The sequence below is a fragment of the Grus americana genome, chromosome 3 (assembly GCF_028858705.1).
Source record: "Grus americana isolate bGruAme1 chromosome 3, bGruAme1.mat, whole genome shotgun sequence".
Lineage (NCBI taxonomy): Eukaryota > Metazoa > Chordata > Aves > Gruiformes > Gruidae > Grus > Grus americana.
In genome coordinates this window covers 4,530,079-4,552,914 of record NC_072854.1, presented here as the reverse complement: position 1 = coordinate 4,552,914, position 22,836 = coordinate 4,530,079, and the positions used below count along the sequence as shown (strand labels likewise).

Sequence of the window (22,836 nt, the reverse complement as noted above, 5' to 3'; positions counted from 1 at the left end):
GGCTGCAGGTGGAATCTCTGTTCCACCATCATCCTCCATGGGCTGCAGGGGGCCAGCCTGTCTCACCATGGTCTTCACCAGGGGCTGCAGGGGGATCTCTGCTCCAGCACCTGGAGCACCTCCTCCCCCTCCTTCTGCACTGACTTTGGTGTCTGCAGAGTTGTTCTTCTCACATCTTCTCACTCCTTTCTCTGGCTGCAATTGCAGCTGGTTTTTTTTCCCTTCTTAACTCTGTTATCCCACAGGCACTACCACCATTGCTGATGGGCTTGGCCTTGGCCAGCGGCGGGTCCGTCTTGGAGCCAGGTGGTGTGGGCTCTATCAGACATGGGGGAAGCTTCCAGCAGCTTCTTGCAGAAGCCACCCCTGTAGCCCACCTGATACCAAAACCTTGCCACGAAAACCAAATATAAGCAGGATCACCAAAAGTATTGATGACAAGACTAATAACATGCAGATGCCCCACAGGCCAAGTTGGTATTTGAACCATTGTAAAATGAAGCTTTTGGCCTGGGACATGAGATGTGTGTTCTCTTTCTTTGCCTTGCCCAGGACATCCTGGAGCAGCACGGGTATGTCTGTTCATCTAACCATACATTCCCTGTAAGAGGAGGATGCTGGTTTTTCCTTTGCCTGTCTAGATGGAAAAGTTTTCAAAATAAATCTGGATCTCTACCAGCCATGAAGCAGTAGGATCCCATTTCATCCAAATGTTGTTGCAGTCGATCTAAACCCAATTATTTTTAGAAAAGATATCACCTCATATTTAACCATGTTCTTCAATCACTAAGTCTCAGTTACATCTTCTTTCTCTCTGATCACTACAGTGATTTTTTTTTCTGATACACAACACAAGATCCTCTAAATTTCTTACTTATTCAGGATTCACTTAATATTTCTACTAATTTTTCATCATGTTTTATTTCACTTTCTCCCCAATTCTTTCCCATGCTCCACCACTCAGTTAATGCATAGCACTGTGGGAAATCAAGATCAAGAATGCTGCAAAGATTTTTTAGCCCTGCTCATTCCATTAGAGGTCTAGCCATGTAAGACATTATTTATTCTGTAAACAAAGTATGGATAAATGCAAGGATTATGAATCAAAGGATTAATTAAAGCCCTTAACTGTTTCCAGTATGTCTTTTTTCCCCAAATAAGGCTACATTGTATAAATTTTGCATATCATTTACATTCAATATTATTTGCATAATATTTGCATGCATTCTGACATTTGTAATTATATAATATTTCCTTTCACACTGGCTGTGATAGTGTCACTTACTAGGCATCGAACTGCTTAGGGGGAGTGGAGTTCAGGGGATGGAGAAATTGTACTTCTGCAGAGAGGAAAGGATCTTTCACCATGTGAAAGTATCTAAAACTGGGTATATCAGCTGTGGAGGAAAGTAAAGGTCTCCAAATCATTTCACCAAACCTGGATGTCTCTGCAATGTATATCTTCCTATGCAGACCCTGCATCATGAAGATTAGGGATCTACCATGTTGATTCACATAAAAGAATATTTTGGCCTCTGCAGAAAAGACTGTAAGACATTGTTTTTCCATAATATGGAAGGGGTCATAAAAGCTGATATATTGCACTTAATAGTATAAGTCCCTCATCCTCAAATGTCTTAAGCCAGAAAAGCTCCTGTGCAGTCAGCCAGAAGCCTGGCTCACCATGGAATCAGACTGATTTCACCAGAAAACACAATATAGTCCAGGGGCCAATGCTGGTGAATATATTTTTGTGCCTAGACAACTGGGTAGCTAGCTGACCACCATTTGCACCTTAGGTCCTTCAGCTTGAAGTGAACGGGTATGTGGTTGTGTTTTGGTTTTGGGGATTTTTTATTTTTATTTTATTTTTTTCCAAATCAAGTTTTCTTACCTTCTCTTCCACTGCTGATCTGGGTAGAAACCTCATCTTCCTGCTTAAGTATTTTTTCTGCAGAGGAGTATAAATTTTACCTTCTGCCACCAGGCCATGTTGCAACCAAGAATTTTATGGTACAGAGAAGGCATAATAAAGTCCCTCATCTTTCAGCTCAGTAAAGCAAAGCACAGAGGAATTCTCTGAGCAACCAAAGAACACCAACATTATTATTATCATTCATAAAGAGTAGTGTTCATAACAAGCCAGTGATTTAAGGGTGTTAGAAAATAATGACATGATGAAGATTTAACTCAGTAAAATACTTTAATTAAAAAAAAAAAAAACAAAACAAAACCAAAACAACAACAACACAGATTTAACTGGGGAGGAATGGAAGCACTTACTCAAGGCACAATGAAATGGAAGTTGAATACATGTTTGTTTTTCTTCAGAAAAAGGAAAAGATTTATGCACATACTGAGGTTCCTTGAATGGAAGAAATGGGAAAATTCCTATATATGTGTATATATGCATGCATACCAATCAGCATTGCTCTAGACACTAAGACTACATCTGTGCTAGTATACTAAGGTGTCAGAAATCCAATAATCTGCACTGTTGAATTTTTAAGCTAATGTCTGAATGCTTTTGAATGTAATCTCAAAGCTGACCAAGGTAGCAAGCTAGCACTCCCCCAAACAGCTCTTGGAGAGAGTTTTAGAGGTGTCCAAAGGAGTATTCTCAACAGGCAGTTTGGATGCACCCATCCTGTTTTGGGAGCTAAGAAAGGTCAACATAATAGACATGGCCAGAGTCTCCCAATTGGCTGCAGAGACAGGTAACAGCTTCATTTGTACGTGCGCGTGGGAGTCTGGTTCCACGTGCTAATATGTGCATGTTTTTCTCTGACCACAGAGACAAGACTCAGCTTCACATTGACTGCAAGCCAGGCAAAGCTTGCTTTGTCAGTGGTCCACCACCTCACATAACTCCTCTTATACCTCTGCTGCTACCACAGCAACATGCTCTCCAACATCATTCTGAGGTTTGGGCATCCTTTTGGATTTCTGTCTTTCCTTGTAACCAGCTGAAGGCTGGGAGACATCCTTCTGGCTGGAGGACCTGGAGACAGTTGGCTGCTGAAGTTCCAAAGAGTCACCAGGAGTTGTTCCTCCATGTAGCTGTTGGTGACTGTCACTGTTCCTAGCTGAAGAAAAGGTATCTCTGTTTCCTGTCTTACACTGGACAGTGCTCGTCTTTCTCGTTGACTTGGCTTCAGAGAGCTGCAGGTTCAGCCCCTCCAGTTGTCCTGTGGCATGGCCCACGGCTCCAGTTCCTTCTGTGTCTGTGAAAGCAAGACTTGTTTGTGCTTTACAATAAATGCAAGTCCCTACCTTCATCTTCCTCACCCTTCTATGCATTTACTGTGTGTTAAAGACATTAATGAAAGAGCAGTTATTGTTGAGGAAATAATTTTAACTGGCCACAAATTTTAGTTTGACAGAAAAAAGTTGTTAAAATTGAATAACCTTAAGCTGTTAACCTTAATATATACTAACCTTATCAATATATATCAACTTTATCTTAACCTTAATATGTATCAACCCAAACTGGTATTTTGATACACTAAAAACTCCTAGAACATCCTCCAATGGGTTTCAAATATTTTGACAAATGCTTTATGAAAAAAGTATATAGAATACAGCTGGTTAATAAGCTATGCATTGTTAAGACTGATAATCTTTTTAATACTACATAGCTATAAAATACATCAACCCTCTATGAATCAGGCTGTAATATAAGGCAGACCTTTTTACTTCCAAGATTTGAATCCTACTCAAGGCAAAGCTTGTAACCTGCAATGCTGTTTAAAAAATGATGTTGGAAAAAATGCAGAAAAAGCAAAATATATACTATACATTTTTCATGTGGAAATGAAAAATGTTTACATCTTAATAAACCAAACGGTTATCAACCACAGAGGCAGAATCACTTGTAGTGTTACAGCAGATGGCTTCTGGGTTGACAGGGTGTGCTATCACTTCAGTGCAAGATTGGCAGCCTGCTTCATTTGGATGCTAAAAACATTTGTAAAATTCTTGCAATCCTCTCCCTTCCCCACTGAAAATAAAATAAAATCACCCCAGACCCAAACCTTTTACACTTGTTCCAAATTCAGAATTACTTGTAGTCCACATATCTCATGTGATAGTGGACACCACCAGCTTTTGTAGTCCATTCACCAGCATATATATGTCCTTACCAGAAATGACCTCAGAAAATATGTTGTTATCGCTCCTTATTTTTCAGGTTTCTCCTTGAAGCTTAACCCTTAGCCGCCTGTGACATTCAGCCCCATTGTTTCTCAGACCTGCTCAGATTCATTCTAATTCATGGCAGGGGGGTTGGAACTAGATGATATTTGAGGTCCTTTCCAACCCAGACCATTCTATGATTCTATGATTCTACGATTCCATGATTTTATGGTTCTATGACTCTCTTCTCCCTTTCTACAAATCATTAATTGGAACTCTATTTTCTGGACTAATTTTCCCCTATCTTCATTCATTTTCTACAATTTCCCTATCTCTTCATGTTTATATTCACTTTTCCTGTTAAGAAGTGATGCTTTTTTTCAACTTGTGCATTCACAGCTTTCAATTTCAGGATTGTAGCTCTTGGAAATCCACTGGAAAGGTGTCAGTAAATTTTCAGTAGTCATACATTTCTGTGTGTAACAGTTTTCCTTAAGATTGCTTTAACATTAAATAGTTGGCTGTTTCAAAGCACAAATTACACACATCACTAAGTTCAATTTTCTTCTTTATACACATAAATAAAAGGGGGAAATTAGAAAGGCCAAAGCCCAGCTAGACCTTAACCTGGCTACTGCCATTAATAAAAAATGTTTCTATAAATACATTAACAACAAAAGGAGGGCTAAGGACAATCTCCATCCTTTACTGGATGCAAGGAGAAACATAGTGACAAAGGATGAGGAAAAGGCTGAGCCTTTAGCAGTAAGACCAGTTGTTCTCTGGGTACCCAGCCCCCCGAGCTGGAAGACAGGGACAGGGAACAGAATGAAGCCCCCATAATCCACGGGGAAATGGTTAGCCACCTGCTACTCCACTTAGACACACACAAGTCTATGGGGCCAAATGGGATCCACCCAAGGGTACTGAGGGAGCTGGTGGAAGTGCTCACCAAGCCACTTTCTAGCATTTATAATCAGTCCTGGCTAACCAGGGAGGTCTCAGGTGACTGGAAGTTAGCAAATGTGATGCCCGTCTGCAAGAAGGGCCAGAAGGAGAATCTGGGGAACTACAAGTCTGTCAGTCTGATCTCAGTGCCAGGGAAGATTATGGAACAGATCATCTTGAGTGCCATCACACGGCATGTACGGGACAACCAGGTGATCAGGCCTAGTCAGCATGGATTCATGAAAGGCAGGTCCTGCTTGACTAACCTGATCTCCTTCTGTGACAAGGTGACCTGGTTAGTGGATGAGGGAAAGGCGGTGGATGTCATCTATGTAGACTTTAGTAAAGCCTTTGACACTGTTTCCCACAGCATTCTCCTGGAGAAACTGGCTGCTCATGGCTTGGAAGGGTGTATGCTTTGCTGGGTAAAAAAATGGCTGGATGGCCAGGCCCAAAGAATTGTGGTGAATGGAGTTACATCCAGCTGGCATCTGGTCACAAGTGGTGTTCCCCAGGGCTCAGTAATGGGGCCAGTTCTCTTTAATATCTTTATTAATTATCTGGATGAGGGGATCAAATGCACCTCCAGTAAGTTTCCAGGCAACAACAAGTTGGGTGGGAGTGTTGATCTGCTGGAGGGTAGGAAGGCTCTACAGAGGGATCTGGACAGGCTGGATCAATGGGCCAAGGCCACTCTATGAGGTTCAACAAGGCCAAGTGCCAGGTCCTGCACTTGGGTCACAACAGCCCCATGCAATGCTACAGGCTTGGGGAAGAGTGGCTGGAAAGCTGCCGGGCAGAAAAGGACCTGGGGGTGCTGGTTGACAGCTGGCTGAACATGAGCCGGCAGTGTGCCCAGGTGGCCAAGAAGGCCAACAGCATCCTGGCTTCTATCAGGAATAGCGTGGCCAGCAGGACCAGGGCAGTGACTGTCCCCCTGTACTCGGCACTGGTGAGGCCGCACCTCAAGTGCTGTGTTCAGTTTTGGGCCCCTCACTACAAGAAGGACATTGAGGTGCTGGAGTGTGTCCAGAGAAGGGCAACGAAGCTGGTGAAGGGTCTAGAGCACAAGTCTGATGAGGAGCGGCTGAGGGAACTGGGGTTGTTTAGCCTGGAGAAAAGGAGGCTGAGGGGAGACCTGATCGCTCTCTACAACTACCTGAAAGGAGGTTGTGGTCAGGTGGGTGTTGGTCTCTTCTCCCAGGTAACAAGTGATAGGACAAGAGGAAATGGCCTCAAGTTGTGCCAGGGGAGATTTAGATTGCATGTTAGGAAAAATTTCTTACTGAAAAGGTTATCAATCACTGGAACGGGCTGTCTGGAGAGTCACCATCCCTGGAGGTATCTAAAAGATGTGTAGATGTGGTGCTTGGGGACATGGTTTAGTGGTGGACTTGGCAGTGCTAGGCTAACGTTTGGACTCTATGATCTTAAGGGTCTTTTCCAACGTAGATCATTCTATAATTCTATTCTACAAAGAAGATGATCAGGTCATGATCTCCTATAGCAAAGCTTCATGTTATTTTTTGATATGTATTGATGCTCTCTTCATCTTCAAAGGTTCCATTTTCAACTGTGAAAATAGGTCTTTTCAAATGAGTTTTAATTAATGGAGGAGGCTAGAAGTTTTCTGGATATGAACAGTTTCAAGGATGATATACTGCCCTGAGATTTACATGACATAATAATCTAAAATATCCCGATTTTTTAAAAATTAAATACAAACTATTCAATATCAGTAAAGCACATGATTAACTGGATTAAGTACCAGCTAACAGACAGAGCTCAGGCAGTAATTATATATGGGAAATAATTCTCAGAGGTGGGGATATGTGGCAGTACCAGACACTACCACTGAAATGGATGATATTCAGTCTTTCCACCAGTGTTTGGAATTAAAATTAAATTGATTCTGGTGAAATTTTATAAGTAGTGGGAAAAATGCAAAACTGGTAAGAAGGAGCAACCTAGGAGCAAGTGATGCAGAACATATCTGCAGAGTGGGAGAACCTCTTCAGGAATGCAACAGTGATTTCTGGGCGATGGTGGCCAAGGAGCCCAAGATAAGGTTCAATAAGGTATAATACCTGACAGGATTGGAAACTGAAGCTAGGAAATATAAGATGTTATAGGACACAACTTTTCAATGGTGAAGGTGATGAACCACGAGAATAAACTGCAAAAAGAAACAATAGGTTCCTCCACCTCCAGGTGCTGTTCTCTTAACCGTGCATTAGTCAATCAAAAGTTATTTGATTCAAGAGAGACATAATTATGTGAAGCTGAGGAGATTTTTTTGTTACACCAAGGTCAGACAAGGTAATATCTTAATCCCTCCTCCCCTGTAGTACTGCATATCTACGCATACAGCTTTCTTCCTCATCGCCATCTTCAGCTACCTATTCTGGGACAACCCCCCTTACCTCCACTGGACTTTGCACTGTATAAGCACCTACAGGGAAAAACTCTGCCTTGCAAGACTTACTGTGGTGATTAATAATAAAGGCTCCAAACACTTAATTGTATTAGAAAGGTGGGATTTCTTATGGGGGGAACAGTTATAAAGCAGAAACTAAACAAAAAGACTGCAGCTTTGATTTCCTCTCTCTCTCTCTCCAAAACCAACAGCACTTTAAATAAGGGGAAATCAAACATTAGACATTTCCAAGTCATATGTATTAAATTCACTTAAGATATTGTTATCCTTGTTTAGATTTGAACATATCGGGGACTCTTTTTGTCTTGCAACTATTCCTAAAAGACTTTAAGTGGCTGGATTGCCTTTTTCTGACAAAAAAACTCTTTCCATGAATTATTTACACGATGGCTCCAATCAACGTTATACCTGTCAGCCTCCCCAGCCAAAATGAAAGTTCACTATGTAAAGGTGCCAAGGGAGAATGGCAGCCTCCCACTGCGAGTTTATAGACAGAACTAAGTCAGCACGCATTATGTGTCAGAGCCGACATCAGACAGAATCAGATCCTTTGATCTCAGACCTCCACAGAAAGCTTAGATCTCAGACAAATTAGATAAAAAATGAATTTATAGCAGATATGTATCCTAAGGCACACAGCTGAATGCTGTGTTTTGGAGGAGTACAGCAAATATCAAAACACATAAACTGCAGAATTTCCTCTCTCCTTTTCTCTCTCCCTCTGCTTTTGTGATAGATGTTAATTAAAAGGAGATAAAACTCTAGCTTGCCTCTTCCTGCCTCTTATGTAATCCACAGACTTTGGGAAGAAGAAATTCCCAAAACAGAGTAAATGGGTGGTTCAGCAGGGTTATCCGAATGCCCTGAGATTTGCGCTGTTGGCAGGTGAGAAGAAAAAAACCACAACTAACTACTACAAGAACATTTCGCACTTGCAGAGAGGGAAGCCAGCGCTTTAAGCTGCCAGCCACATGCCCCTGAGGCCGTCTGCTTTTCCGTGACCTCAGAAGAAGTCATGTTTGATCAGCAGATGATGAAAAGACAAATCTCGTGGAGGTGCGCATTTGTGGCAGGGACCCTAGCGAGTAAAGAGGGATATATAGGGTGTGGAGGTGGGAATGGAGCTGCTTTGGGGTGCTGGCTTGGACTCACTGCTCAGAAAGCATGGCATGATGGTCCAGTGAGTGGTGAAGGTAACGGAGACCGTGCAAATGAACCCTGTTTTTTCCTATCTCCAGCATACCTTGCTGCAGTCCTCCACAGCCTGCAAACTTTTCCAGAGCTTTTTGAGTGCTGTGCAGTTATTGCTGCAGCACTTGGAGACCTGAGTAGGGAGAAGCTTTGTTGCTCCAGACCTGCTGGGGACACTGTAAGAATGTTGGTCGCTGACCTACTCCAAAAAGACTAGGTGAAATCATGGATTCATTGAGTGTAACGGGGATCGTGCTGCTGCCTTCAGTGGAGCTAGGATTTCACACAATATATATCAAAGGAGATAAAATGACAAATAGAAAAATGCCAGAGAGGAGAAGGAGGAGGTAATAAAGTGACAGACCTTCTGAAAAGAACTGTGCCATTGATCCTATACAAACCTACAGTTTAAGAGACCTAATTCGACTTTTGATGTCCAACTGTTTATAACTTTGAAATACTGTCAAACTGCAGCCTCACCTCCTCCTACAGGCACACCACTTTTATTTTCTCCTTGATTGTAGCAAGGCTGGATGTGAGCTGCATGAGGCTGTGCTTGTTTACAGGGTGCCTTGGTACTGGTCTTTGGTACATCAGCTCGTTCAGTCCTTGTTTCTGTAAGGAAATATACAGTTGCATCACGCTCAATCCATCCTTAGCTCAGGAGCAATTATCAATTCAAGCAACACTACATTGCTGGTGAATTAGCAGATAATCTAAAAGTGTTCTTTCTGCCCAAAAGCAGAGAGAGTTGTTTTCTGTTCACGCCATCTTGTGTTTTGCCATTAGGGATCCCACCCTATGCAGTAAAAGCTTTCCTTATGTTAACACTGTGTTCAGTAACACTAGTAACTCAGACCTTATTGCAGCTAGTGCTCATGGTACAGTTTAGGAGAAAGACCCTTTAGCTTGGATTTGCAAAGTTACTTGCAAGCAAAATTTTGGAGAAACTAGTGAGAAGGTCTTGAAACTAATGGGAGATGTCTTATTAACTGGGATGTGCATTTAGTCCTCCACTATGGGTTATCTGTACATTTGGCTAGGTCCCAACTTCAATTTGCACATCTGAAAGGCCAAGTTATTGGTAACTTTTAACATATCCAGAAGTTTACAGTGGCTGTTTGGCAATCAAGCCACCAACAGTTACAGTCATGTCCTTTTATCTTCAGTTCTTCTCTCGCACAAATAGCTTCATGCCTTCTGCAGTGGGAAAGCCTCCCTGAGGTAGCTATATTTGTTTAAGGTCAATGCTAAAAAGAAAGCAACCTTAAGGTAAGTCAGTAGAGGTGTGGATTTGCTTGGGGGAGAACTCCAGAGAAGCCATAGCCCTCCCATTACCGCTTTGACTCGTACGATGCTGACAGTGTGATATGGGATGTGAGCGTGGCTGTGCCACTGTCTCTGTGGCATTCACATAGCAGCTGTGTCTGGTCCTTGGTCAGCACCAAGGCTTTGCATAACCTCACCACAGCGACATATTGCTATGGCACCCTTCATCAGGACAATGCAGTGGCCGAACGGATCATTGAAATCATAGCAAATATTTCCTTTGTTTCTCAATTCCCTGTCTGCACTATAGAAATTTGATTTTCATCATGTTTCACATACAGTTAAATCTTTTTCCAGCCAGGATTCAGGCATCTGTGTTAGGCACAAAACTGCATAACCCTGCAACTATAAACTATACTGCTAATTATTGAACTTCTCAGAGCTTTCTCTGAGTGACATTGTCTGAATCCTGTTGTTGTGGCCACTCTGGAGATTTGTTAAATAAAACAGGGAGTCTGCAAGTAGAAATTTTAGCGGGCATTTCCAACTTACTGTTGCTTTTGCTCTTCTTGAACCAGCAGAATGCAAGAGTGAGGATGAATGCAGATGCTGCTGAACTCAGTATAACAACAAGGATCATGCTGGCCTTCACTCCCATGGGGACAGGGGAGATGGTAAATGGCTGAGACAGCACAGTAAATTTAGCCCCTGAGAATTTAAAGCAGTCAGAGTTTATTACAAAAGTAAGGACACGGTTTTCACAGTTAAAACACCAAGTTATAGCCTTTCAACAGTGATGCTGTTGTTAAAAATGTATGCAGGAACAGCCCATAAGTCTATCTCCACACCCAACATCAGCCAACAGTATTTATTTAGGACTGAGCACCAGGACAAGTCAAATATGTACCAATACTTCTCCAATGTATGTTTCAAGCTTTCAGTGCTTCCTGAAGCAGAGGCAGCCTCTTTATATTCAACAATCCTTAATATTTCTTCCATTAATTTGTCCAGCTGACTACCAAAACCAGAAAAGTATCTATTTCTGAGGCCAAACAGATCAGACCTAAACAGAAAACATGCACATTCTGCCTAGCAAGACAGACAAACTGGTTGCAACAAGAAAAGTGGTAAGTCATATGAGGTTTTTACAGGCTATACCTGATTCATATGAATGTAAGTTATGGGGAACCTAGAAACATTCACTATCATTAACCTTAAGTCCATGATGCAGAAAACTCCGAGTGAACTTGCTAATATTTTTCACCATGTTGATAATGAGTATTATAACCAAAAAAACCCCTCAGTGTCCTTGCTGTTAGCATGGTAAATATATAGTCTCTTGGCACACACAAGTTTTGGGTAATGCTCTTTACTCAGAGATCCAAAAGTTTTCTGTAAATGAAGTCAGAATCAAGCTAGCCACTACTTATAGTTTCTGTGGTCAAGAGTTCGTTGGGTCTCTGCATCTGAGCTTCAAGGACTGGAAGATGCTTAATACTGCCATCTTAAAAATCTTAAACGTAGAGAGGTTTTGGTTCCCTGGGGCCCTTCCAAAACACATTTTGAATGGAGTTGTGTCTGGGAAGGACAGGAATTCAACAAAACTGGTCCTGGTACTCTCTATAAACCAATTTGAAGCATGTGGATTAGTGCATCAACTCATTAACTGTCTTACTACCTGTCTCATTATCATTCCTACCCCCACAATTCTAATCATTTTGACAGATAGATATTTCTTTTACTTGTTTGAGTTCCACTTTTAATAAAAATCTAAAAGCCTTTTTTCATCAATTCATTAAAAAAAAAAATCAGAAACATTGTTAGATGGAGGCTTGGAGACTAGGGTAAGTAGCTGTAAGTACTTTTATCTGAAACTAATTAGATTTGTGTCAATATTGTCCACTTGAACAAAGCAGAGCTTCATCAGAACAATGTGGGAAGCATGTTCCAATTGGGAAAAATTTGCCTGCAGGTGCAAACACATATGAAGTTCAGTTGAGGAGAGAGAAGTAATCTCACAGATATCAAGGACTCTACACAGACAGGTGTTTAAAGGTGCTTCACACTAATAGTTTGTCAGTAGACTGCTGTTGGTTTAAATGGAAAGTGGATGGATCAAGTCCATTGGGATCCATATCGGTTAAGTGAATATTACTGTAAAACAAGGAGCAAGACTATGCAGCAGTGCTATGAATAGTCTACTCTCCCCAGGAACTACCACTAAAGCACTTGAGATTATTGCATTCAACATCGGATGCATCTTCTGATCTGTCTCCAAATTGCAAACTATGCCAGGGTACACACAGAAACCTGGTCATGAAAACGTGTCCCAAACATCTACTGTTTGATTGTTTAATGTTTGCTTGTTTATCTCAAACAATAAGCAAATATCTTCAGTAAGAGTCTGGCAGTATAAAAGACTTTATTCTGTCTCCAGCATGGTTCCCAATTATGAAGAAGCAAAGGGGGTTACTTGTTTGGTGTGTGCTTTTGCAGTGCATATTAAAAGCGTACAATACTCTGATTTACACAGGTGATACCTACACAGATGCATCGTCTGTCCACATTGCTAGCTGTAAACATCTCTTTTCAACATTCTGACCAGCTAAATGTTTCATAAAAGGGATCTGCATTTGGCCTTTGTTCAGAGGAAAGAAGATTTTGTGACTCCCCTGAAGTAGCTTTCAAAACACATTTCATTAAGCTGTACTTCCCACTAAAGAGTTGGATCCTGTGAGGTGCTGACTTTCCATCTCCTCTCACTGAAGTGAAGGCCATGGGAGCTGTGGGTGTTCAGCAGCATACACCTTCAAAATAGACATATGCCCCCCCTCTAAAGGCCCACCTCCAAGTACTCCTCACTTCCCAATTCTCCCTTTGCAAAGCCATGGGCAGCACTTGATGTCGATTAGGCAATTGTGACTAGGAGGAGCAAAGGTTTCTCATTAAAAAACTAACAAACTAGACCTTCATGTAATCCCAGAATAGGAAGGCATTTCTTGGGTTGTAAATCCTATCCCATGCTATCGTGTGTACTGTGTTATACAACATCATCCATAAATGTATTGACCTCCATTCAATAGTGATTTGATCTCCTGCTCTCACTATTCCTATCTATTAAGATAGGCTGGTCAGAAAAATACAATCTAAATATTTTTTATGTCAATTTTTTTCATTAAACACTTCCACTTCACCACTTCACTTATCTGATGTATTGGTCCTCTGTTTTTTCTAGCTGAAACAAGCCATGCTATCTTGGAGTTTTCCCATTAAAAATGCGCAGTCTGCATGTACTCCATTTTGAGATCATCTCTGAACATGTGTAAACAAAATTACGTTCAGTACTTCAAAGGAGCACTCGTCAGGGCTTTATGCATGGCACACACAGTGTCTCACCTCTCCTGCAAATATTTCTATCTGTCCTTCCTAGGCTTCATTCCACCTGATGGATCTCAGTTTATATATATATATGTGTGCATATATATATATATATATATATGGAGATTATCTCTATCTATCTAGATAAATATCCATACATATATATCCATATATGTATGCATGTACATACACAACATCAGAACAGAGACTTTACACATGATCTCACAACACCTATATCTTAATATATCTTTGGACTACATGCCAGACAGCATGTTCCTGCTTCTCCATCGACTTTCCTCAGCAGTCATTCTGAGACAAGAAACCAGCACTCTGACCCCTACATACCTTCAGAGCCTGATTTGTAGATAAATTCAGGCTCCCAAACAGTTGTACAGGTGCTTCTCTTGTGCAGATGTCCTGAGGCTTTTTACAAGCCAGAGTTCACGTGGTGCCTTACCCCCAAGGTACTAATGTCCCTCTCAGCTGGTATTTCAAAGGAGGCATAAGCACACCTGCCTCTTCACCATTACTGGGTTGCTCACGCAAGCTGCATGATCTTGGAGGTCCCAACGTCATCTCTGTAAATTGTGGCCATACCCCTAGCAGAGCCCAGTCCTGGAGGCATGCTCTGAATGTGCATATTCTGTTGCACCCATAAAGATGACCAGGTGCAGACAAACGGTCGGTGAAAGGCACTATGAAAATAACTGGGAGCAGAGATGGAAAATTTCTGAATACAAGCAGGAAAAAAAGAGGGAATGAGAGGACTCACTTTATAGGAAAGGGTTTGCTCTGGCAGCTTAGCTGACCGCAAGTACCTGATTCCTACATGGGAAACATAACTAGGGAATTCAGGGAGAAAGAGGCACCTTTCCCCAGTAATACTTCTCCGTACTATCTCACATTGATTTTGGGGATCTTGCATGAATAGCACAGGAATCATCCTGCTCTCTTGCTCCCCGGGTAATGCCAACTTGGACATGTAACAGAAGTCAACCTATTTAGAGGTTTGGCATTGCTCCACTCATTCAAACAAAGCTTAACTCCCTTTTTATAAATTCAGACCACCTGTAGGGTTTTGAGTTCAGTTACCAGACCAAAAACCATGCAGAAAATGGAGCTTACCTGGAGGTGATGTGACAGTGAACCCAAGTTTCCAGTTTGTACCTGAGCTGGAGACAGCCAGATTGGAAAAGCTTGCACATCCATCTATGACCTGCACTTGGGTGAGCCCTGCAGTGTAATAAAAAATTACATTTCAATGAACAGTGTCCAGATAAGTACCACCTAAGCCCCTCAGAGAGTCCTTGTGACTTTAAGGGGACTTTGGAAAGCCTAAATTCAGTGCCCTTCCTAATCATAAATATTTTGTCTGACCCCAGAAATTTCACACTGGGTCAGGTCTTCAGAGGTACTTGGACACCAAAATCGAGATGGATTGGAGGACTTTCGCTTCTGAATCTTGGTTCTTTGAGCTCATTTTGAAATGGTATTTACTGTACATATCTGTGCCGTGGGGGTGTAACATGAATACAGATATTAAGTGGATCAAGCAAAGGTAATAAGAACTATACAGATGCACTAGAGAGTTCCAGATACTTATCTTTCTGATTTAACTCATGTCTTGTATGACTAAGCACATCACCAAAGTTAGAAGAGTATTAGTGAGAGACTATTTTCTGTCCTAAAGGGATGGTCTCAAAGAGCCAGCCACTGCAGCTAAGGGAAAAGAGCTGACTCTCAACCCTATTCTGATTTGTAGGTGTTTCACCTCATCATTTGGGCATATTCCCTCCTGTCCTACTGTTAAATCATTTTGAGCTTTTCTCCAACCCTGTCAGATGCTTTAAAAGGGATTTGGCCATGAAGAATGTCTGTGGTGACTGCCTTGTCATCATACAGGAGACACTTTCAGCTAGAAACCTGGCAGGGGAAAGCTCCATGGGGAGCGTTAAAATGAAACCTGGGAGAGCTTGTTTCTCCATCGCTTTACCTTGTGTTCTTAACTATCAGAGAATGCATTCTGACCCAACATTTACACTTGCCATGGTTGTTATTTTTGTAGGCTCTTTTTAAAAGTTATCATTTACTTTGCAACTGGATCTCCATTTTATTGTGTGTATCTTTGAGCACCAGCCAAGTCCTGGCCTTTGAGCAGTGCTGACCAGGTCTGGGCTTCATTCAGGCTCTTGGAGTGAGAACGGTAATATCCTAAAGACTGACAAATTTCAAAATGTTGGTTCAGGTGGGGGTGAGAAGTCAGAACTTCCTTAGGACGCTGGACTTGCTCCAGTGATCACAAACACAGACTTTCGCCTGCTCAAAGACAACACGTAATAACTATTTGCTTTATGAAGCAGGTGGTTTAACATTTTATTGCCATTAAGCAGCACAGGTGAAGGTACATAAAGTCTGAATGTGAGCAGGACATTTATTCTTTACCATCCCTATGTCCATGATATTGGACAAAGTGGTGTCGTAGCAAACGTCTTTGTGAGACATCTTGCAATCACAAATGCATAGGAGTGTTCAGCAGGTGGAGACAAGGCTTTTGATGGCAAGCCAGACTGCAGGACAGTTTCTCTCTGGTTTTATCCCATTTTTCATGCCTACACCTACATGATACAAACTAAACGGTGCCAGGATCTGTTCTTTGGCACTGAAGACCTGGCATGCCCTGGCCGAACCTTCTAAGCCTTACAGCCTCCAAAAAGAGATGCTGCAATGCAAGCTGCCTACTGGGACTACTTCTTTGCTGTGTTGAGTTCTGAACCATGGCCAGAAATCGCCTGAGGCAAGGTCCTGGGTAAAAGCATGCCACATTTTAATGATTTAGCAACAGGAATTAAAAAGTTTCCCCTCTCTGTGATCCGTTACTATTTAATGTACTAATATCCAGTTAGTTTTGACTAACTATATGTTTTTCTATTTTTGTATAGCATCTAGCACACCAAACCCCTCATTTCATTGTGAATCTCCAGGACTAGCTGTGAAGTATAAATAATCAGTAATTTCTGCTGTGAATAGACTCGGTGGAGATGTGGGAATCTAGATTTCTCTAATTACTCCAGCTCGATCCTGGCTCATCTATTTATCTACTACACGTATGATCCTCCTTATGACAGTATCTGCCCAGACTACCAAGACTTTTCTTGGCTCTGATACTCACTGTAACATTGCTTTTATAGAAGGTCTTGTCAGACGCATTCAAATACTTTATAATTGCCATTTCTAGTCTATGATGAAGCCTGGAGTACTGTACTCTGCTTCTCAACAGAGATTATCTCAGCTTTTGGGCACATATGCTTCAAAGCTCAGAATATTACAGATATATATGGGAGTCTTCACAAAGATCTCTCAGGCAAGCTGGTATTTAACGTAGAAGCAAGCTAATTTGGAGCTAAACTACTTTCCATGAGGCAGTTTGGCTGCTGTCAGATGAAGCAGCCTCAGTGTGCTAGACGGGGCCCATTTCGATTAAATGCTGCTTTCGTATGCTTCAAAAGACGAGTGCAATAAGGACGTTTGTCAAAGGAAAAACTGCAGCAAACTATTACATGCAGAACATCTGCACTATGCAGTTCGTTCTTTGCTGGAGTTTATTGACTATTAATTTGATGCATGTATCTTTTAAAGAATGTGAAGTGCATTTCTCTTCAGTGACTTTTCTTTCTTTTTTCTTTGCTTTTTTTCCTTCTCCCTCTCTTTCTTTTTTACTCTTTCTTCTCTTTCTTTTTTTGTCTTCTCTTTCTTTCCCTTTCCTCAAATCCTTCCTTCCTTCCTCCTCTCCTCTCTTTCTCCCTTCCTCCCTTCATTCTCCCACTGTTATCCAGTAGCTGATCCAATAATCTGTGGTTCATCTAGACACATGTTCCTAAACCTATGAGGTGTACCACCCTGAAAAGGCATGAAAAACAACAGAAAAGACCAAAGGCGTTTTCTAATCTTTAAACTTGGAACTATGATGAGGTAGGAAGAATTTCTAATTAACAGAAACATAGACTGAAAGCGTGACAAGTTCTGATCTAGAGCATAGCCACATATTCTCCAAATTTGAACTTTTCATGTCAAAGCTGACATGCAAATGGCTTTACTGCAAACAAAATACTGTACCTGTAATAGGAAATCTCACTTTTCAACATGTGTGCTGTTTGCTTACATTTAAGGATTTTAGCAATGAAAAGTAGGATGTTTATAATCAATATTATTTCCACTTTCCAGTTTACAAGAATATGATCATCCACATGTTTTTTGTTCAGCACTGTACTTAAACAAGGTTCTACACCTAAGCAAGTTCATAGCCTCAGTAACCTCAAGGGAAATATTCACATGCTTAGAGTTAATCATGAGTTCAGGTCTTTCAATAAATGAGGACCAGAAGGGAAACATTTAGATTCCTCATGGAAAACATTTTCACGTTGAAGTAGGCTAATTAAAAACAATAGGCAGTTGTTTCTGTTTCTACTTGGCCAGATCCTTTGCTGGGGAAAACAGATTGTCATTGACTCTAAGGAAATTGCCCCAATTAACATTAGGTGAAAATCAGGTATTAGGATTTCTAATTCTTCATTCTTTTCTTTTTTAATCTAAGATGCATCTTTTCAAGATACACCACTCGATATACTCCCTTTAAGCTGCCAGAGCACAAAAATGCTTTGTATAAGCTTTTCTTTCTCTAGCGTGTCATTGGACAGTTCACCAAACTCCTGCTGGAACCTTCTTTTCAACCCAAAGACTACCTTCAAAATCCAATCTTTCTCATGGAGAACTAAGTTTGTCACCATCATTCCACATAGCTGTTTTGCCATAACCTTTGCTATAAGAAAATACATCCAAACCTTTTAACACAGCCTCGGAGGAGCCATTGAGGTGAGCTGATACAATCCAGGGTTCTGAGGGAGGCCCCAGTTTGTCAACTCTTTGACCCTGGGAAGAAGAACAAAAGAGAACAATTAAGATCTTGTATCCTCAAAAAGAAGAAAGTAAGTTTTGATGGCTTTAACAATTGTAATAATTTTTTAATAACCAGTGGGAGGGCAGTTTGCATCTACATGTTACATGTTACAAATATTGCAAAGTTCACCATGACTCTTTAAGATTAACTTAATCTCAGAGGAACCAGTTCTGGCAGCTTTGGGTCTGTTTCAGTAAAGTCTGGCAAGGTTTGCTGCTTCACTTGAAGCATCTAAGGTCACATTCACATCACCTATGAGAAGTAGCTAATTTTGACATCATGGTTTCTATGGTGTCTAAGTTCACAGAATCACGACGTGGTTGAGGTTGGAAGGGACCTCTGGAGGTCATTTGGTGCAACCCATCTGCTGAAGCAGGGCCACATATATAGGGTTGCCCAGGACTATGTCCAGATGGCTTTTGAATATCTCCAAGGATGGTGACACCACAAGTTCAAGGAAACTGAGTAGATATGGTCTGTCTATTTAGTTAGGTTGAAGATTTGGGTTCCTCATACACTCAGTGAAAGAAACTAATTTTGATACCTAAATTACCCAGCCATAATAGGTGTGCAGGATCTAGATCCTGTACTCTATGTGTGTATAAAAATATTAGCTTTCCTTTTTTTTTTTTTTTTTATTTTTTGAGAGAGCTACTGATTCTAAAATCTAGTAGAAAACCTGAAACGTGTCTGAAGAAGGGTATGAAGCTCAAGGGAAGAGTTACTTAGATGTAAGTTTTGTGTATCATTTCAGGTAGCCAACAATGTTTGACATCCAGCAGACTTGGCTTCTGGAAAGATCTTACCTTTCTACAGGAGCTGGAGGCCAAATAACCTATTCCACAGCCTACATCAGACCAAGATGCCTATGTGTAGGGAACTGAAGTCAAATAGAAAGAAGCTGAAAGTTTTGTGCTTCCCAGTTGTAAAATTTGTCTCATGACTAATGTATATACAGAGCTGGCTTTATTGTAAAGCAACTTTGCATCAAAAATAATGTCCAAAAGTTGTCCAAGCTTGGATTTGACATCATGCTTCAGGATCACCACTGTAAAAATGTCATACCTGGATCTAGTTATTCTGTGGCTATACTTTTTTCTGTTTAGCAAAATAGGAAGGTTTTCATAATAGAAAATAGTTGGAAAACAGGAAAGAGGAGATGAAAATATACAGGAAATAGAAAGATAGCGCAAAGCCATGCTATACAGATGTCACATCACTCTGGACTGAACCCAGTGCATCAACATCTAAGGTCTCAGTGGACCTAGTCTGCTGCTTCCAGGACTTGTGTTAGCACCTCTGGCAGTACTAAACCACATCACACAGAACTGCAAGATTGTTTTAAATGTGGGGATCTTTACACACTGCTCTGCATGGTGTGGACTTGCTTGGGCAGGTCAGGATATCCCATTATACCTGACATTACCAGCCTTCATAACTGTGTTGCTGTCTCCACATTTCTCAATGATATGCTCTAAGCTTTAGGAGCAGAGATCAGAAAATTGCACACAATCAATTCTACAGCACAAATCTAACCCTTGCAGGAGAAAAGCTGAAAAATGTAGAGTCCGTTCTGGAAGATGTTCCCAGAATACCAATGACTACTTATTTATAGAGCTATCCTTCGCCACATTTATTTATAGAGCTGCTCTATGCCATATTTAGGCCTGTCTCATAGCTTTTTGGATTGCTTGGAAATGTCAGAATTGTACAGAATTAATAAAAACATCCATCCACAGAGGGACAAATCCTACCTTCCTGTCCAGGAAAACAATTTTCGGCTGTACAGGAAGCTGCTTCTCGATTTCTCCATCTGAGGGCTGCACCTGAACAGAGATGTTGTAGGGCCTCACATACAAGCATGTTCCTGGGTGTTTTCTGCTTCCATTTCTTTCACATGCAAAGGAATGTAAGAAAAGAAACAAACAAACAAAAATAAGAAAATTAATGCTATGAAAACACCCAATGCTAGCCCCAGAGGTAATTCACACCTCGCCTATGTCTAGGAACGACATGATAGTTATTGTTCACAGGATTTTCTAACTTTTTAATGCAGGTGGCAATACCCAGTGTCTGTTACAAATAGGAAGGAGCACTATACCAAATGATTACTAATTTACCTTATTATGGCACTTTGATTCCTTGGATGAGAGCAGTGTGTATGGAAATATGAAACAGACATCACTTCCAAGTAGACAGAAGAATCAAACTGATATAATAAAATCTCTTTGTTTCAATTCCCAGTTTAGAGATGGAAAACTGAGAAATTAACAAAATAAATTATTTTCCTGGTATCACATTGGAATTACGTAGCAGAGACAGGGATTTTATGGATTCAGAAACCCAGTGCCTTAGCCTCAAAGTCTTCGCTGAGTACATTGATAAGAGTGGAGGCTGCAAATGCTTCCTGTCCAGCAGAAGGATTTCCAATGAACACCTTTAAGCTCCTCTAAAAACAAAATTTCAGTTCCTCTACGCAAGCACAGCACTTAAAGGGTTTTACCACATTTCTTTATCCTGCCATACCTCTGTTCTTATCCTTCATTATCTGTGTAGTCTGCATACTGAAATATAGCGCTATACAGACACCCCATTGAAAGACATTGTTTTTTCCAAGACTGAAATTTAAATTAGAGCATCCCAGGAGAGGGCTTCTGCATTTGAATAAAGAATCAGCACTTTATTCTGAGCCTGTATCATTTCATTCCCTCTCCTGGTGCTTTACGTCATTTAGTATCTTCTATATATATATAATTTATATATATAAACCCCTCTAATCTGTAATTGCAGTGAAGCGGCTGGAGGTTTGATATTGTCTTGAAATGAAATTAGAAAAGCTATTCATTCATCTCTACTGTTTGCTTAAAGGTGTTTACAAACAGAAGATATATAGACCATAAGTTTCCTTTAGTTTAACTCTGTTTTTTGGTTTGGGTTTTGTAGTTTGGGGTTTTTTTGTTTTGTTTTCTGGGGTTTGTTTTCTTTTGGGTTTGGGTTTTTTTCCCCTGGTTGTTACTATGCATTACAAACTAGAAGCTGTTTATACTGGAGCTGATAGGAAATACTTGTCTGAACCACAGACACTGGGAAGACCAAGTAAAGGTTTAAGGACATGTGCAGTAGACTGGCTCAAGGATTTAAACAAAAAATTTCAGTTCTTATCTTGGTTCTTTTTCTTTTTTCCAGTGGGAAAGTCTGAAAGGCAGTGATATATTTGCAATTCATGTCAAAGGCACCAATGGTTTTATGAACGCTCTTATCCACCTCCTTCCATGAATGTGCATTCCGCACTGTGGCTGAAACTCACTGCAGGAACAACACACCAAGTCACTCTTGTTTTCACGGCAGAGATTTGCACTCTCTGTGAGCTCTCTTGCTCCAGCTGAGTCCAGGCAAGTTCAGGTCAGTCTTGGCATGGCTTCTGTAAGCCAAAAATAGTTTTTATTCCCTCTGCAGCTCTTTTAAAACTGCCAACAAACAGAAAAAATGTTGTCATGAAATACCCTGACTCCACAGCCCAGCCCCCACACGGTAAAACCGTGCTTGTCTCACACTTACAGGAAGGTTGCTGCAAAATGTGGCTGTAGGAAGTAGACGTTCCTACTCCCTAGGGTGAGCAATGGCAAAGAAAACAAACCAAACCACACATGCATGCTTAAAAATTAACGTCTCTTTGCAGGTGGTTTAATTCCAGCCAACACAGCACAGAATGAGGTATTTATATCCCACACAGTCCAACCTGACCTGCTGTGGGGGAGCCCCTGCCTTAGGGTGCAAACCTGCACACAGCAAGTCACGTTCCTGCAAGCGAGTGTCAGCGTGGAGGAGGAGGAGAGGAGCAACCTGCTGCTCCCCTGGTGATTTGTGCTGGAAGGAAAATAGGCTTTTCTGGCATAGCTTTGCAGCTGGGAGGTGGGGACAAACAAGCGTGCCTGTAGACTAGCAAGGGCTGGAGCAAGGACGCCTGCCTTCCTCCTGATGGGCTTGAAGAGCATGCTGTTGTGTCCCTACCCTGAAGTCTCACGCTGGGAAGGAGAAGGCTGGTTTGCAATTCCCTGCTGAAGGCGCTCAATGGGGAGCAGCTCAGTTGCTCAGTGCCCTGCAGCTCTTCTAAATGTGGGCACAGCGGGCAAGCAGGCGCTGCTCACGATACCTTCGTCAGCAGGGACACCAGAGTCAGAATCTCAGATCCTTTCACCATCAGTGCCAACACGTCTGATAAACATGCTGAGACTCTGCAGGAGAGCAAGTGTCTGCTCTTTAGTAGCATGGAAATTAGAGGTCGTGGAAAGTAGAGGGCTAGTGCAGGTATTAAGGCAGGCTTGAGAAACTAGGTGGAGAGATTTGGGGCAGAGGGAAGGAAGTCTCTCTGGAATCAAGTAGAACTTGTCGTTTTAATTACAATTACAAAAATAACTATAATAACAATAAGACTAATAACAAAAATAATAACTATAATAACAACAACAAGAACAAACAACAACAATAATAATAAATAATAATAGCTATTATTATCTGTTGACTT

The 22,836-nt window shown here is 41.2% G+C and overlaps 1 protein-coding gene across 12 annotated transcripts in view; it reads right to left on the bottom strand.

Annotated features, from left to right (window-relative positions):
- Nucleotides 1-2,201: 2,201 nt before the first annotated feature.
- The window catches only part of PKHD1 (PKHD1 ciliary IPT domain containing fibrocystin/polyductin), a 270,672-nt gene continuing 250,037 nt past the window's right edge, over nucleotides 2,202-22,836 (bottom strand). For 9 of the 12 annotated variants that reach the window (XM_054821415.1, XM_054821420.1, XM_054821418.1 and 6 more), the window contains 6 exons: nucleotides 20,066-20,201; nucleotides 18,196-18,283; nucleotides 14,483-14,590; nucleotides 10,532-10,687; nucleotides 9,191-9,325; nucleotides 2,202-3,224 (listed from right to left, as the gene is read on the bottom strand). In XM_054821415.1, coding sequence (XP_054677390.1) covers nucleotides 2,875-3,224; nucleotides 9,191-9,325; nucleotides 10,532-10,687; nucleotides 14,483-14,590; nucleotides 18,196-18,283; nucleotides 20,066-20,201 — 973 coding nt within the window. In that variant the 3' untranslated portion in view covers nucleotides 2,202-2,874. Of the gene's footprint in view, nucleotides 3,225-9,190; nucleotides 9,326-10,531; nucleotides 10,688-14,482; nucleotides 14,591-18,195; nucleotides 18,284-20,065; nucleotides 20,202-21,575; nucleotides 21,733-22,836 lie in introns of those variants that run through there. The other 3 variants (XR_008576501.1, XR_008576500.1, XM_054821422.1) reach the window with 3 other exon arrangements.